The 12,906-nt window shown below is 43.5% G+C and overlaps 1 protein-coding gene across 2 annotated transcripts in view; it reads left to right on the top strand.

Moving 5' to 3' along the window:
* LOC116066562 (vacuolar protein sorting-associated protein 13B) overlaps window positions 1–12,906 on the top strand; it is a 353,457-nt gene that overhangs the window by 246,900 nt on the left and 93,651 nt on the right. For both annotated transcript variants that reach the window (XM_031322688.2, XM_031322689.2), the window contains exons 35-38: window positions 2,474–2,815; window positions 3,620–4,034; window positions 4,334–4,471; window positions 10,842–11,237. In XM_031322688.2, coding sequence (XP_031178548.1) covers window positions 2,474–2,815; window positions 3,620–4,034; window positions 4,334–4,471; window positions 10,842–11,237 — 1,291 coding nt within the window. The remainder of the gene's footprint in view (window positions 1–2,473; window positions 2,816–3,619; window positions 4,035–4,333; window positions 4,472–10,841; window positions 11,238–12,906) is intronic.

Below are 12,906 nucleotides of genomic sequence, written 5' to 3'. Positions count from 1 at the left end.
CTCTTAGTAGTGGTGGTTAAAGAGAAGACGGGGTATTTGCTGTAATTGTAAATGCATGTGTACAGCCTAAGCTTGGGAAGAGAGACAGAGAAGCGTAAAGAGAATCTGGCAGTTTCTCCTGGCGCTTGCTCTTTCCCAGCTGCTGTGCAGCTTATTTGTCCCTTCCAACGTGTGGCGCTCTTTGGAGTGGACATTTTGCCTTTGCTGAATACCTTTTTAAATACCTCCTTACCTCAATACAAGTTTCACCCGCTTAACACAACACACATGGAGACAAGTCCAGGCCCTTTTCTGCCTTCTCTCCCCTCCCCATTGCTTGGAAAATCTTACATTTCTACAGAAAAGAAGTGCACACATCCTGTCCTCATTAGGCCAGGGAAAGGAGAGGGATCTGGCAGGGCCGATCCTATAGAAGCCCCACACATGAGCCTGGACGAACAGAACAGAACAGGCAGGCGGGCAGGCATGCCGCGGCGTTTTATATGGCTCTTGTTCTTAGCCTTTGATGACACTGTTTAGAATAGGAAATATCTAATAAGTCAAATATTCTGTCTAATGTGCTGCCAGTGGGTTTAGTATTTGCCTGGAGGTCTTGAAACACTATCTCCGCCACAGCAATAATATACATTTAAAATTCTCATGGAGTGGGAGGGAGCGATGTAGAGAGAGAAAAGGGGCAGCTGAGAGTACATGCAGTAATAGTAACCATGTGCAGTTTGGAGCAGACGAGGGTGGGATAAGATGGGACATACCTTGGGACTTTTGAAAACTCTCTTTCTGTATGTCTCTTCTATTTTCAATTTATCACAATCATGTTTCAAAAGACAGCAGTAGCTAATTGAAGCTGACGTTGTATCCATTATCATGAATGGGAAACATGGGGGAAAGGCCTCAATAATGGGGTAACTGTTGGACTTGGACATGTTATTGGAAATGATGATGATTAATAAGCCCAATTCTATCCATGATGCACCTGACAAACCTGCAGCTATAAGAGGAGTGTTTAATTGATATGACGCAGTGGTCCAATAAACTGAAACGGCCTTTGCCATCTTTGTCTTCTCTTTTTACGTATTTTTACTTCCAATAATAATAATAATAATAAGCTTTATTTGTATAGCGCCTTTCATACACAGAGTGCAGCTCAAAGCGCTTCCAATGGTCTTAGCTTCACTGTATGAGAGAAAAGCGAGTGCCCATGGCGCCTGGATAGCTCACCTGGTTGAGCGTGCGCGCCATGTATAAAGGCTTAGTCCTTGCCGCAGCAGCCGCCCTTTGTTGCATGTCATTCCCCCTCTCTCTCCCCTTTCACATCTTCAGCTGTCCTGTTTGATAAAGGCCTAAAATGTCCAAAAATAAAATATTCTTTAAGAAAAAAAAAGTGTGCTTTTGTGGGGATGGCTTGAAAATATATTCCATGCACATTTTTGACGCTTCTGTTTATTGCAGCTTTTTTTACCCACACATGTCATATCTATATAACATGTCCAGTAATTTATTATTTGATAGGTAGCGTTTAGTTTTATATGTTTGTCTCGTTCCTGTCCCCTGGGAGCCAGTGGTGGCTTCTTTATAGTCTTGAAGATGGCATGCTTTGGTAGCAGAATAAAGATGCCTGTTTTCATTGTCCCTTGAAACCCAGCAACCTACTCACATTGATTTATATAATCTGTCACTGAACGCTTTTTATTGCCACAACGGCTGGAACTCTCCCGACATCCGTTAGTTGGAGCCAAGCATAAAATCTCGGCTGCTTTAGACACAATACCATTGTCGCTGCACGAAACGATTTGATTCTTTTTAAAAGACATTTCCAATATTGCAAGAAAGTGCAACATGATTTTAAGACCGCAGGAAAAGTCCCAGAGCATGCCTTTAATGTCTGTGGCTATATACGAAGCTCTCCTTCTTTGGTCAATTTGTCTATGGTTTCAATCAAGCGAGTTATTTGGTTTGTGTCCTCTTGTAAAGTCAGGATCCAAACAACTTTGCAAAATAGAAAACGAATGCTCTGATCTAATTTTTATTTGATGCTCTATCCATCTCTGTGATTCTAACACAGCATCTTGGTTTGGTTTAAGATAATGCAGTTTGTTTTAATGCAAATTAAATTCTCGAGTTACACAGCAGGTACCAGCTGCCCCTGCGTGTGTGTGTGTGTGTGTGTGTGTGTGTGTGTGTGTGTGTGTGTGTGAAAAATACCATGTTTTTTTATGTATTTTTTTTTTTGTAGTTTTCCTTAACTTGCATGATTTAATAACTGCTGTTTGAGGGTGCACCTTACATCATGCACTCTCTTTTCAACTATCATATGTTGTGGCAGTTGGTTGTATGAAAACAAAACAGAAATCAAAACAAAAAACTTATATTTTTTTACAGTGAAGCCCCAGCCATCTCCAGTAGACTTCAAGGCAAAAATAAAATCAGCATCAGTGTGAACACAGCCTTTACCTTTCTCTGTTTCTGTGTGCAGGTGCGTCGATGTGAGCAGAAGCGTGGCATTCGAGACCCTACGGCAGCTGTCGACTCTTTGTCACGTTACAGCGGAACTGGGCAGGACAGCGGCTTCGGCAGCGACAGCGCTCGCATTCGCATCGTCCAAATCGAGCAGCAGAGCGGGGCCAGCCACCACTGCATCGCTAGGCCCTCACACAAGTCCACCATCACCAAGAACCTCAGCTTCATCCCTTTCGACATCTTTCTCACAGCTAGCAGGCTGTCTGTCATGACCTATGCTTGCTCCAGTGCCCCAAAGGCCCTTCCCTCATCGTCGGATACCCCCAGCACACCCGACAAGAAGGAGCCTGGGGAGAAGGTAAACAAAAAGCCTGTGTCATGGAAGCTTTTTCTGTTCCAGAGTCAGTTCTTGGATTTGGCAGTTGTCCATTTGTGTATCATTTTTCATACCTTACACAATAGCAATATGTGTTATTTATGCGAGGATTGTAGTGGTGTCTAAGTACAGATGATTAATGTTACACAGTTTTCAATTCAACTTTACAATTTGGTGGTTTGGTGGTATGTGGTTATTGAGAGTCATTTCATTAAGTCCAAAGTCCATCATAATTGTATTTGTATGGTACAGTTAGTCATTGCGCTATTCCATTCAATCTGTCACTGCCCATCTAGCTGACTTAAGACTTTAAATGTACATGTACTATATGTATGATGTATATTAAAAGGGTGCTCTTTACACTTAGTCAGGGGTAATGTGATCTGGGCTGATTTGTAAGTGAAATACTTCTGGGCACCAACTCAACAAGGTCCCACACAAAATAGAAAAACAAACACATAGTTGTAACTGACATTTAGAACTTTCGACGTTTTCATTTTTGGTAATAATGTCTATTTGCTCACATCTACGGTACACTGAGTGGCCATTTTATTTAATACAATGTGTTCTTGTGAACAGCCAGTTCCCCCAAACAGTGGGTGTACAGTATATGGATAGGATCAACAGGATCTGTCTAAATTGCATGATGCTGGCGAGTTATAATGGACCAAAACATTAGTAATGTTTCCAGCATCTCATTGAATCAACGCCTCAGATAATTGCAGTGAAGTTTGTGGAAGGTGTGGTTTGACACAGTACTGAATGATCTTTCTGCATCTGCTTTAGGGGGGAAAGAGTGCCCTTAACTTGCCTGAGATCCTGCCTGAGTCTCCTCCAGCCTCAGCCTCCTCCACTCCAGACCCTGCTCCAGCTGCCCAGGGTTCCCTCGCTGGCCTAACCGCCGAGGACATCCTCAACAGCAACAACTCTCAGCCGGCCTCTCCGCTGCTGAAAGGCAGCCTGCTATCTCTGAGTGGCCTGCCGACTCCCAGCCGCTCCTCAGCCCGCCAAGCCCTGGGTGTGACTATCGTGAGGCAGCCGGGGAGAAGAGGGGCTGGGGACCAGGTGCTGGAACCCCTCCTGTACATCCAGGTGATGCAACCCTCTGCTCTGCTCAGCTGCCACCACCGCAAGCAGAGGATGGAGCTGTCTGTGTTTGATGTGGCCTTAAGAGGAGTAGCTTCTGACTACAAGTGCCTAGGTAAGAGAGATCAAGATGGGGGGATGGCAAAGTTTGTGTGGGGAAGAGATACCAAAGGGATTAAGGTTAAAGTAAAGGTTGGGATTGGATCTTCTGATTAAGATTATAGACCCTATTTAAAGTACATGTACCTTTGCTACAAACCTATTATACCAACAGAGGAAAACTATCAGAGTAGTAAATGTTAAATATTTCTTATATATTGTATAATATTTCTTTGTCTGTCCTGTTCCCTTCCTTTCTCCTTGCCCATTTTCACCTCTTTTTTCTTTCTCTTAATCTCTTCATCTTTCATCCAGACCCAGGAAAGACTCTGCCAGAGTCTCTGGACTACAATGTGTTTTGGCTGCAGACAGTAGCAGGAGAGGTAGACCGTAAAACGGGCATTCCTCCCCCCCTGCTCTGCCTCCAGATCAAAGATTTCCTCAACGGACCGGGTGAGGGTCATGCACGCACAACACACATTGTTCAACGCATGCAACTTCTGTATACTCACGCTAACATGCTTTTTACTATTTAAAGGCATCCGTTTCACATTTAATCCCATTTCAGGGGACATGTCCACCGCTGTGAAGCAGCAGACACACACACACATACACACTGATCAAACACATCCCAGAGCCGGACACATAGGTCTACTTTTCTGCTGTGTGTGCAGATGATGAGCAGTCTAAATGATATTGCGGATGTTTTCCACAGTAGGCCACTGATATCGCTAATACTCACTTTGAACAGCAGACTACAGCTCCTGTGGATTTAAGTGTGTGTGTGTAATGTCAGGCTTCTGTGGATATGGCTTTCACAGGATTTGGTTGTCTATTTTTAGATTGATATGATATCCATATGAGCAGCTTTAAGCTAAGGTTGTTGACCCAAGGGTGCGGCTGACATCCTACCCAAATAGTACAGCAATGAATAAAATCATGAGTGGGCTTTTGAGTGTATGAGAGTGTGCAACCTTGTTATCCCATTGAGGGTTTCATGCAGTGTGTGTGTAGGCGCAGGACATCCTTCAGAGTTCAGCTCCCTGAACCCAGTTGGCCAGATGCTGCAGATGCATACACATACTGTACACACACACACACACACACACACATGCGCGCGCGCACACACACACACACACACACACACACACACACACACACACAACTACGGACATACTTTGACATATAGTCTGTCTTTCTTCCACATGTAAACAATCATGAGCACATACTGTGCATATAGACAAAAAAGGAGCTCCAGGCTGAACTGTAGGTGTTATTGATGATGGTTCGGGGAAGTGTATAGCCCCCTCGCCCACACCCATCCCTTCCTGCTGTCAGCGGGAAAGCCCTCAGCTTCTCTGTCCACCTGGAATCACACAACACAATGCAGCTCTCTGTACACCACTGCAATCACACAATACAGCCGCACACCACCAATGTCCATCTACCCCTCTGTTCATTCCAGATGGCGCCAGTTGTCAAATTACAGCGTGCATAACCTTTCCATGAGGCACGAATGAGCTTATATGGTTAATAGATTCCTATCTGATGGGTTTTCGCTGTATACAGGAGAGGCAGGTTGATGTGAGTAAAGAGAAATCGCCCTTCGACAGAGAGTATATACTGCACTGACCTCTGATCTGCCTTTGGAGCAGAGCGAGATAGAAGAACAGCAGTAGATGCAGTATTGATTCCAGGTTAAATAAATATTTAAATAGATTTAGGTACACTTGGTATATTTATGTATTCGAAACTGCATAATGCACAGCGCTGATTTTACAGCTTTAAGTGATTTATTGACAGGATGTTTCACTGAACAGGGTTACTGCCTGTCATATCTCTATTACATTATGCTATGGTTACATCTGATTCCAGTGTTTAGTTGAAGCGCAGATGTCGACATTGCGCAATTACAGTCAGGTGTTTCCCTTGAACCACTGAAGAGCAGAGCCATCCTTGTCTCAGAAGGATAACTTCAATCATAATCACTCGCATTCATTCTCCCTACGCACACACACACACACACACACACACACACAGTTAAACACCACCCTCCATAATGACTCAGACAGGATCCAGGCTCAGTGTGAGGTTGCCCCAGGTCAGGCTGTGCTGGAAATATCTAGAATTGACCACACATGCTACTGGTTCCCCTTCTCTCTCTCACACACACACACACACACACACACACACACACACACACACACATTTTCAACTCTGAGTTGTTTGGTTAGATGACTCTCTAGTGGAGATAATTATCCTCTTCAGGGATAAGGAAGCAAAGGAAAAATGAAGATCAGAAGATTCAACCTTTTGCAGAATACAGTCCTTCCTGTTGTGTAGACAGTACATAGAGACAGTCAGAAAAGTGTATCAGTCTGAACTGAAGCCTCAGCATCATTCATGATACGGTTCAGTAAATGTCTTGACCTGGTGTGACATGTTTTGATGCCTCTACTCAGTCGAGTTTAATTGTTTGGATTCACCTACATTGATCATGAAACAAAAAGGAGTGCGAGGAAGAATAAAGGGAGGATCGATGAAGACAGGATTAGGAAGAAAAAGAGCATTCAGCATTTTATTCATCAATGCCCTGGTGTTTTTAGAACTATCTGTCACTGTGTGTGCATGTGTTGCGATTGTGTACGTATCATGTCCGGCGGCTCTTCTTTGATTCGAACAAGGCTTCACATTTGATTTATTTAAACGAGGCGCAAACGGAGAGCAGACCGCTTTGAGGCCACGTCTTGCTGTGTGTTTACAGCAATTTCAGCGGCATTTATTCTGCAAGACCAATCAAAGCTTCCCTCCCAAGGATGCCGAGTGGGAAACACTTGTAACATGTGTACTGTAAAGTGGATGGTGTTTCAGCACTGACCCTCACTCAGCAGCCGCTCACCATGTACACACACACACACACACACACATATAAACACACTACTAATGCAAGTACATACAGGAAGCCACATTTGTAAACCAGGAGGGTTCAAGGCTTGACCAGCAAACACATACATGAAAAAGGCCCCGGATGAGTTTTTTTTTTTTTCAACATGAGCAGGGTTCAGTGATTGACCATCGAACTCACAACACACACATACACTTTCCTTGCCTCCCTCTCTCATCTTTCCTACTCAGTTCCAGTCTTTGAGAGGGTCAGTGAGCGAGTCCAGAGATGTAACTGCTACCACTTGGAGACGAGAGAAGCAACAGGTGATAGATTAGCTAGAACAAATTGGAACCATTACTCTGCCGTGTCCCTGGTTCCCGTCAAGCTATGGGTTCATAGAAATGTTGTCAGTTACTGTATACAAGCCTGTGCCCCTCCGAACCGTCCAGAACCACTCTAATTTGAGTCAGATGGTATCTGAGGCGCGTGTCACTGGCCTCACTTGGTTGGAGGCTTTTTTTTGTGACAGTGGGATTTTACAGATTTTACAGCCAAAAAGGCACAGTAACCTGGGTAATAAGCATATTTGATCTGCCCCACCACTTTACAGAGATATATACGTGTGTGTGTGTGTGTGTGTGTGTGTGTGTGTGTGTGTGTGTGTGTGTGTGTGTGTGTGTGTGTGTGTGTGTGTGTGTGTGTGTGTGTGTGTGTGTGTGTGTGTGTGTGTGTGTGTATGTGCCTCTGTCAGACCTTGATCTCCCACTTTCTCCAGCGCTAATAGAGGCTGACACCTGAGAAGGGCCAGTCTATGATTCCCCCCAGCCTGTTCACATTAAGTCCTGTTCTTTAAAGGTATGTGAACACCAACACCACCTCTCAACCTCTAGGCTTGATGCCTGCTCCATGCACAGGCCCTCCACTGACAGTCTCCAGCTTATAATAGCCAGTAGTCTTATGGCTGAAGCCAAGGTGTTTCTAATAAAAACACTCATATGTGTGAGAAGGCCACTGCTCGAAAAGCCCTCTTTGGACTCCCCCTTCTTGGCAATGAAAGTTCCACCATTTTTTCAATAATTGATATTTCCTCCCTTTAATTAAAAAAAATCTCTGCAGTCTTTCCTTGCCTTACTAAAGCATAACAGGCACATTTGAAAGCAGCATTACATAAGATTGCCATTTGTGTTCTCAGTTCTTCACTGACAGTGTTAAAGAGGTGCAGCAGTGTATATTGTTGAGAGAAGTCTATCATAGTATGGCGTTACATCTTAATCCATAAATATAGGATTTTGTATAAGTCTGTCATGGCTTGTAAATAGCTTCTTTTTTCTGTTGTGAGGTTTAAGTTTCCTCGTTTTATGCCGTCTTTGTCCTGATAGTGAAACCACATGGAACAGCGCTGTAAAGGCTGTCTCGCACACACAGCTCCAGAGAAACAACCAAACGTAGGGAAATGACACTGATGTACTCAACTTGAAGCCATATAATGCTGTTATGTGATTTTATTAGATTTTTGCAAAAGATTCATCTTTTGACATTGCTCCACTGCAGTAAAAATGTGCGCCATCGTTTGCTGAATGAAGCCAGTGGGAAGCTATACAGATGTTGTACAGGGTCCTCTATGGACAGTTGTTTCTGAGTTCACACATGTAACTCTAAAACTAGTTCAGATACTCCTGGGCTGGCCCTGAATGCTATAAGCTGCATGTGGTAACTCCTCCACCCCTGTCCAGATAAGGTCCTGACTTAGTGTTTCTTGGTTCCTCCAAATATGTGAAACAGCAATATATGATGTATGTATTTGAGTCTCCATCCATTCAGATTTATGTTTTTTGAGACAGTGGAAAAGATTTATGTTTTTTGAGACAGTGGAAAAGCTGTGCTAATGATGATTCCAGGCCACCGAAGACATACTGTTCGTCAGAACTTTAACTCAGGATTAATGTCCCATATCATGTAAAAGATACATATAGGTTAAGTATTACAACCTTGGGGTTATAGCGAGCAGTATCCTGCTCTCTCAGGCCAGGTGAGTTTCTGAATAAACACATAATAAATCCCCTATCGTCACACCAGAACTGGCTGGGTGTCAGGGGTAGAATTGGATTTTCAGGGCGGGGGGAAAGAGGGACCTCGGGATGGAGGACAATCGATAATGAGGACCAGGTCTCCCTGTGCAGAGAGCCAGGCAAGGCCCGGCGCTGGCCCTGACTGGGTGATCAGAGACAGCTTTATGTGATTACAGAGGGGGGAGGGGTTGATTAGATTGAGGGGTGGAGGAAGAGTAAAAGATAGAAAGGACTGAGAAAGAAGCAGAAGAATGGGCTACATGAAACAGAGCGAGAATGAAAGGGTGAAAGAAGAAGGGAGAGGAGCAGAGGAACAGCTGCATATGGGCTATTTATTCCACCACTGGAAAGTTTTCTGGTAAAAAGTCAAGTGGAAATGATAAGCTACATTGCAAAGCAAATTCCACCTATCTTTCCTCCCAATTCCTCTCTCCAGCCATCCTTTCATTTGACCATGTGCCTCACTTCCACTGGATTAAATGAGAAACAATCCTGAGGGCAGCTTGGCAGCGCTCCCGCTCATGTCATCCAGTGCTCCTACCTGGGAAGGAGACAGACGGGAGGCCTAAAACCCTTAAAACCCTCTAAACTCTGGTGCCTTGATGAGACCATGAAAAACAGCTGTGCTTGTTTTCGGCTGCTTCCCTCTCCCATCATCATGACCAAGTGGAAAAATGGGATAATGGAAGTGGTGTAAAACGGCATTGAGTTAATTCATGTGTCTCTGTAAATTCCAGTCAAGTGTTTGAAGGCTGCAGTGCACCAGAGAGAGAGGTAGAACGGGAGAGAGCCGAGGAGTCTTGGATTTATGTGGCTGGCATTAGGAAAAGATTCTCTTCTGCTATTCCACAGTGTCACGTTAGGATGTTACAGTGAGACAGCCAGTACTTGTGTGTGTGTGCATATAAGACAAGGAGAAAGAGATTGAGACTCTGCCCAGCTGTTTTTTAACTTGGTCCTTGCATGCAAAGCTGAATGATTAGAAGAGGAGGAGCGCTTGATTTACGAGACATGGTACCATGCAGTATTCCATGGTTTAGATAGCAACAGATCTGGCTCAGTGGGACATTTATGAAAACTGCCTTTTCTTAAAACCCTCAAATGAATTGTGTCCAGTTTATAGTGGGTTTCCAAATGACAAGAGTACGTTTTAAGGAGCAAGGGCCCCAGCCAGAAGTGGATTTATTCAATTCGGGTCTTGGTTTAACATAGTTTAGGAGGGCCTGCTTTAGCACTGAGGAAGACTAAACACTTTTTCACTAGATTGAATCATAAAAGATATATATAATAATAATTTCCCATTCCCAAAAAACAAACCGAATACACACAGAACCCCCCGGGGAGAGTTTGTGTTCTACTCAGTGTACTACTGTCATGAGGTAGCTTTTGTTTTGTCTTGACAATAAAGTCATGTTTTTATTATCTGCCCAAAAGCATTGCTCTTTGTTCTTCCTGTCTTGTTTTATTTATCACTCAGCACTTCATAAATATAAACCAGGATGAGCACAAGAGATACTCCCTAATTTTGAGAGAGACTGCTTAGAAACTTTCCATAGAGGGAGTTGTTTGTAACGTTTTGTTGGTTGGCTCGATGGTGTTTTTTGCCCCCAACGTCTCCTTCCAGGCAGCGCTGCCTGGAAGGCACTAGGATTAGGCAATGGTTATGGTTATGGTTAGGGTTAGGGTTAAGGTTAGGTGCCTTGAAGTCAACGGTCGCAGCACTGCCTAGAAGGAGACGTTGGGGGCACCTAACCCACCATTGAGCGTTTTGTTGACCAGCACAGTTTTAAAAACATTGCTATTTTGTCTCTTTTCTTTACTGTTTCTTTCGTCTCCTCATTTTCTTTTCTTCTATCTCCCTCCACAGCTGAGGTAAATGTGGAGCTATGGCGCCCTCTGAAAATCAACCCCACACTGGCAAAGCTGGAGCAGGCCAAATCTTACCTGGAGAAAGTCCTACCAAACACCACGTGGGATACCTCCAGTAAACCACCATCTGCTTCCTCCACCCCTCATACCTCCCCTACAAAGACACTGCCGAGGCCCTTTCCTTCTCGCTTCGAGCCGCACCATCAGGCCTCTGCCCTGGGTAAAGCCAGCAGCGTCGGGGCCCTGGCGCTGTCCTTCCACAAGGTCTCTCTTCACACTGCCCAGATTGTAGTAGTCATGGAGACAGAGGCCCATCCAATGAGGCCCAGCGTGACTGTAGCAGTGTCGGCCATGACAGGAAGTCTGAACGTGAAGTCAGGGCCTAGAATAGAAGGTGAGTAAAAGAAAAACTTCTTTAATTTCTTGCAGGAACAAGAAAAAATAACATTGAGCTTATGTGGGCACACGAGAAGCACAAGGTACACAGTTGCGCTGCTTCTATAACTAGACCGTTGAAACGTTTTATATTCTTTTTTCCAACCCCCTACTAAGACTTCTCTGAGCTCAGTAAATGATCCGTGGTGTTTAAATCCAAAGTAACAAGGGCCTGGACCTTAAATGACTCACTCATTAGGACTTTTTTTTTTTTTTTTTATGTGAAAATGAAAAAAACATTGACACTTGTTTCAAAGAAATTCTTGAAACAGGTGGAGCTACATTGGAAACAACTGTAATGACTTCACCCCATTTGGCAAATTGTATCATCTTTTAAAGAAACCACAAATTTAAGACTCAGTATTACACTCCACTAAACGTACATGTTTTTTTTTTTTTGTGGTGTCATTTGCCTAGTACCCAAGCTCACCGTGTTCACCAACAGGAACCAACCCAGGCCCTTTGAAAATGAAGCACATGTACACAGAGTACACAGATATCCAATACAAAAATGTACTGGAGAACAAATTGTTCTGTTTCATGTCAGTGTGTAACCAAACAGATATTGATGGAGAGCTATACCCAGTGCACCACACTTATATTTGTTATTCATTCATATTCAAATTGATTAGGTATTAGCCGAGGTAGTGCAACATGTTCCCAACATGCATAGTAATGTGTTTAATTAAACAGCAGGTTGTACAGTAAAAAAAAGAAGAGGAAAAAGTATAAATCCATTTGGAATATTTCTTCAGTATCTCAATGTGTTGCACTGAGTCAAACTTTCCACTTTCCACCCTTGTTTGTTGAAGAATATGTGATGTCTCTGCCTTTTTAGACAATTTGACACACTGTCATTCACTCACACTGGGAACCAAATACCAAAATTGATTTTAGTTTTATTTGGAATATTGCTGTTTTTTTTTTTTTTTACACATGCTAGCAAAGCCCTCATCTGCCAAAAACAAGGTTTGTCAGTAAACTGTAAAGTGAGATGTTTGTGTTAGTCTTGGATCTAAAGTTGTCGTGAGACTGTGTGTGTGTGTGTGTGTGTGTGTGTGTGTGTGTGTGTGTGTGTGTGTGTGTGTGTGTGTGTGTGTGTGTGTGTGCGAGAGATGTTTATTTTTGTGTTGGGACCAAACCCTAACCCTTCATCATCAACACTGACTATTATCCAGAAGGCATGACAGTGTTTCCATTCAAAAAATCAGAACTGCTAATGCTAATGTAAATGAAAAAGCTTCCAATTTCTCTGTGCCGTTGGGTGTGAGCCGATGCGCTGTAACAGATGATCAGGGAATTTTGGTTTGTGTTTCAGTCTTAAGCTATTTTTTTATTTTTTTATTTTTTATTTTTTTGGGCATGTCTTCTTAATTTGACAGCAGATGGGAAGAGAACAGATGAAAGAGGGTGAGAGGCTGACATGACACATGCAGGAGATAACAAGGAACACTCATTATTTTGTGAGTAGATGTTTTGTACCTCGGTACCACTGAGTAACACATCCCATGTTGACTGGGGTTGCAGGGGGATGAGCACAGAGATGGAACTGGGCTCCCTAAGTGCCTGCATCTGTTTGACAGATGTTGTTATATTGGGTTACTCCGGATAAAATGATTGTCGAAAAT

The sequence above is a fragment of the Sander lucioperca genome, chromosome 10 (genome assembly GCF_008315115.2).
Source record: "Sander lucioperca isolate FBNREF2018 chromosome 10, SLUC_FBN_1.2, whole genome shotgun sequence".
Lineage (NCBI taxonomy): Eukaryota > Metazoa > Chordata > Actinopteri > Perciformes > Percidae > Sander > Sander lucioperca.
Note: the sequence above shows the minus strand (reverse complement) of the source record. Positions and strands in the feature narration are given on the sequence as shown.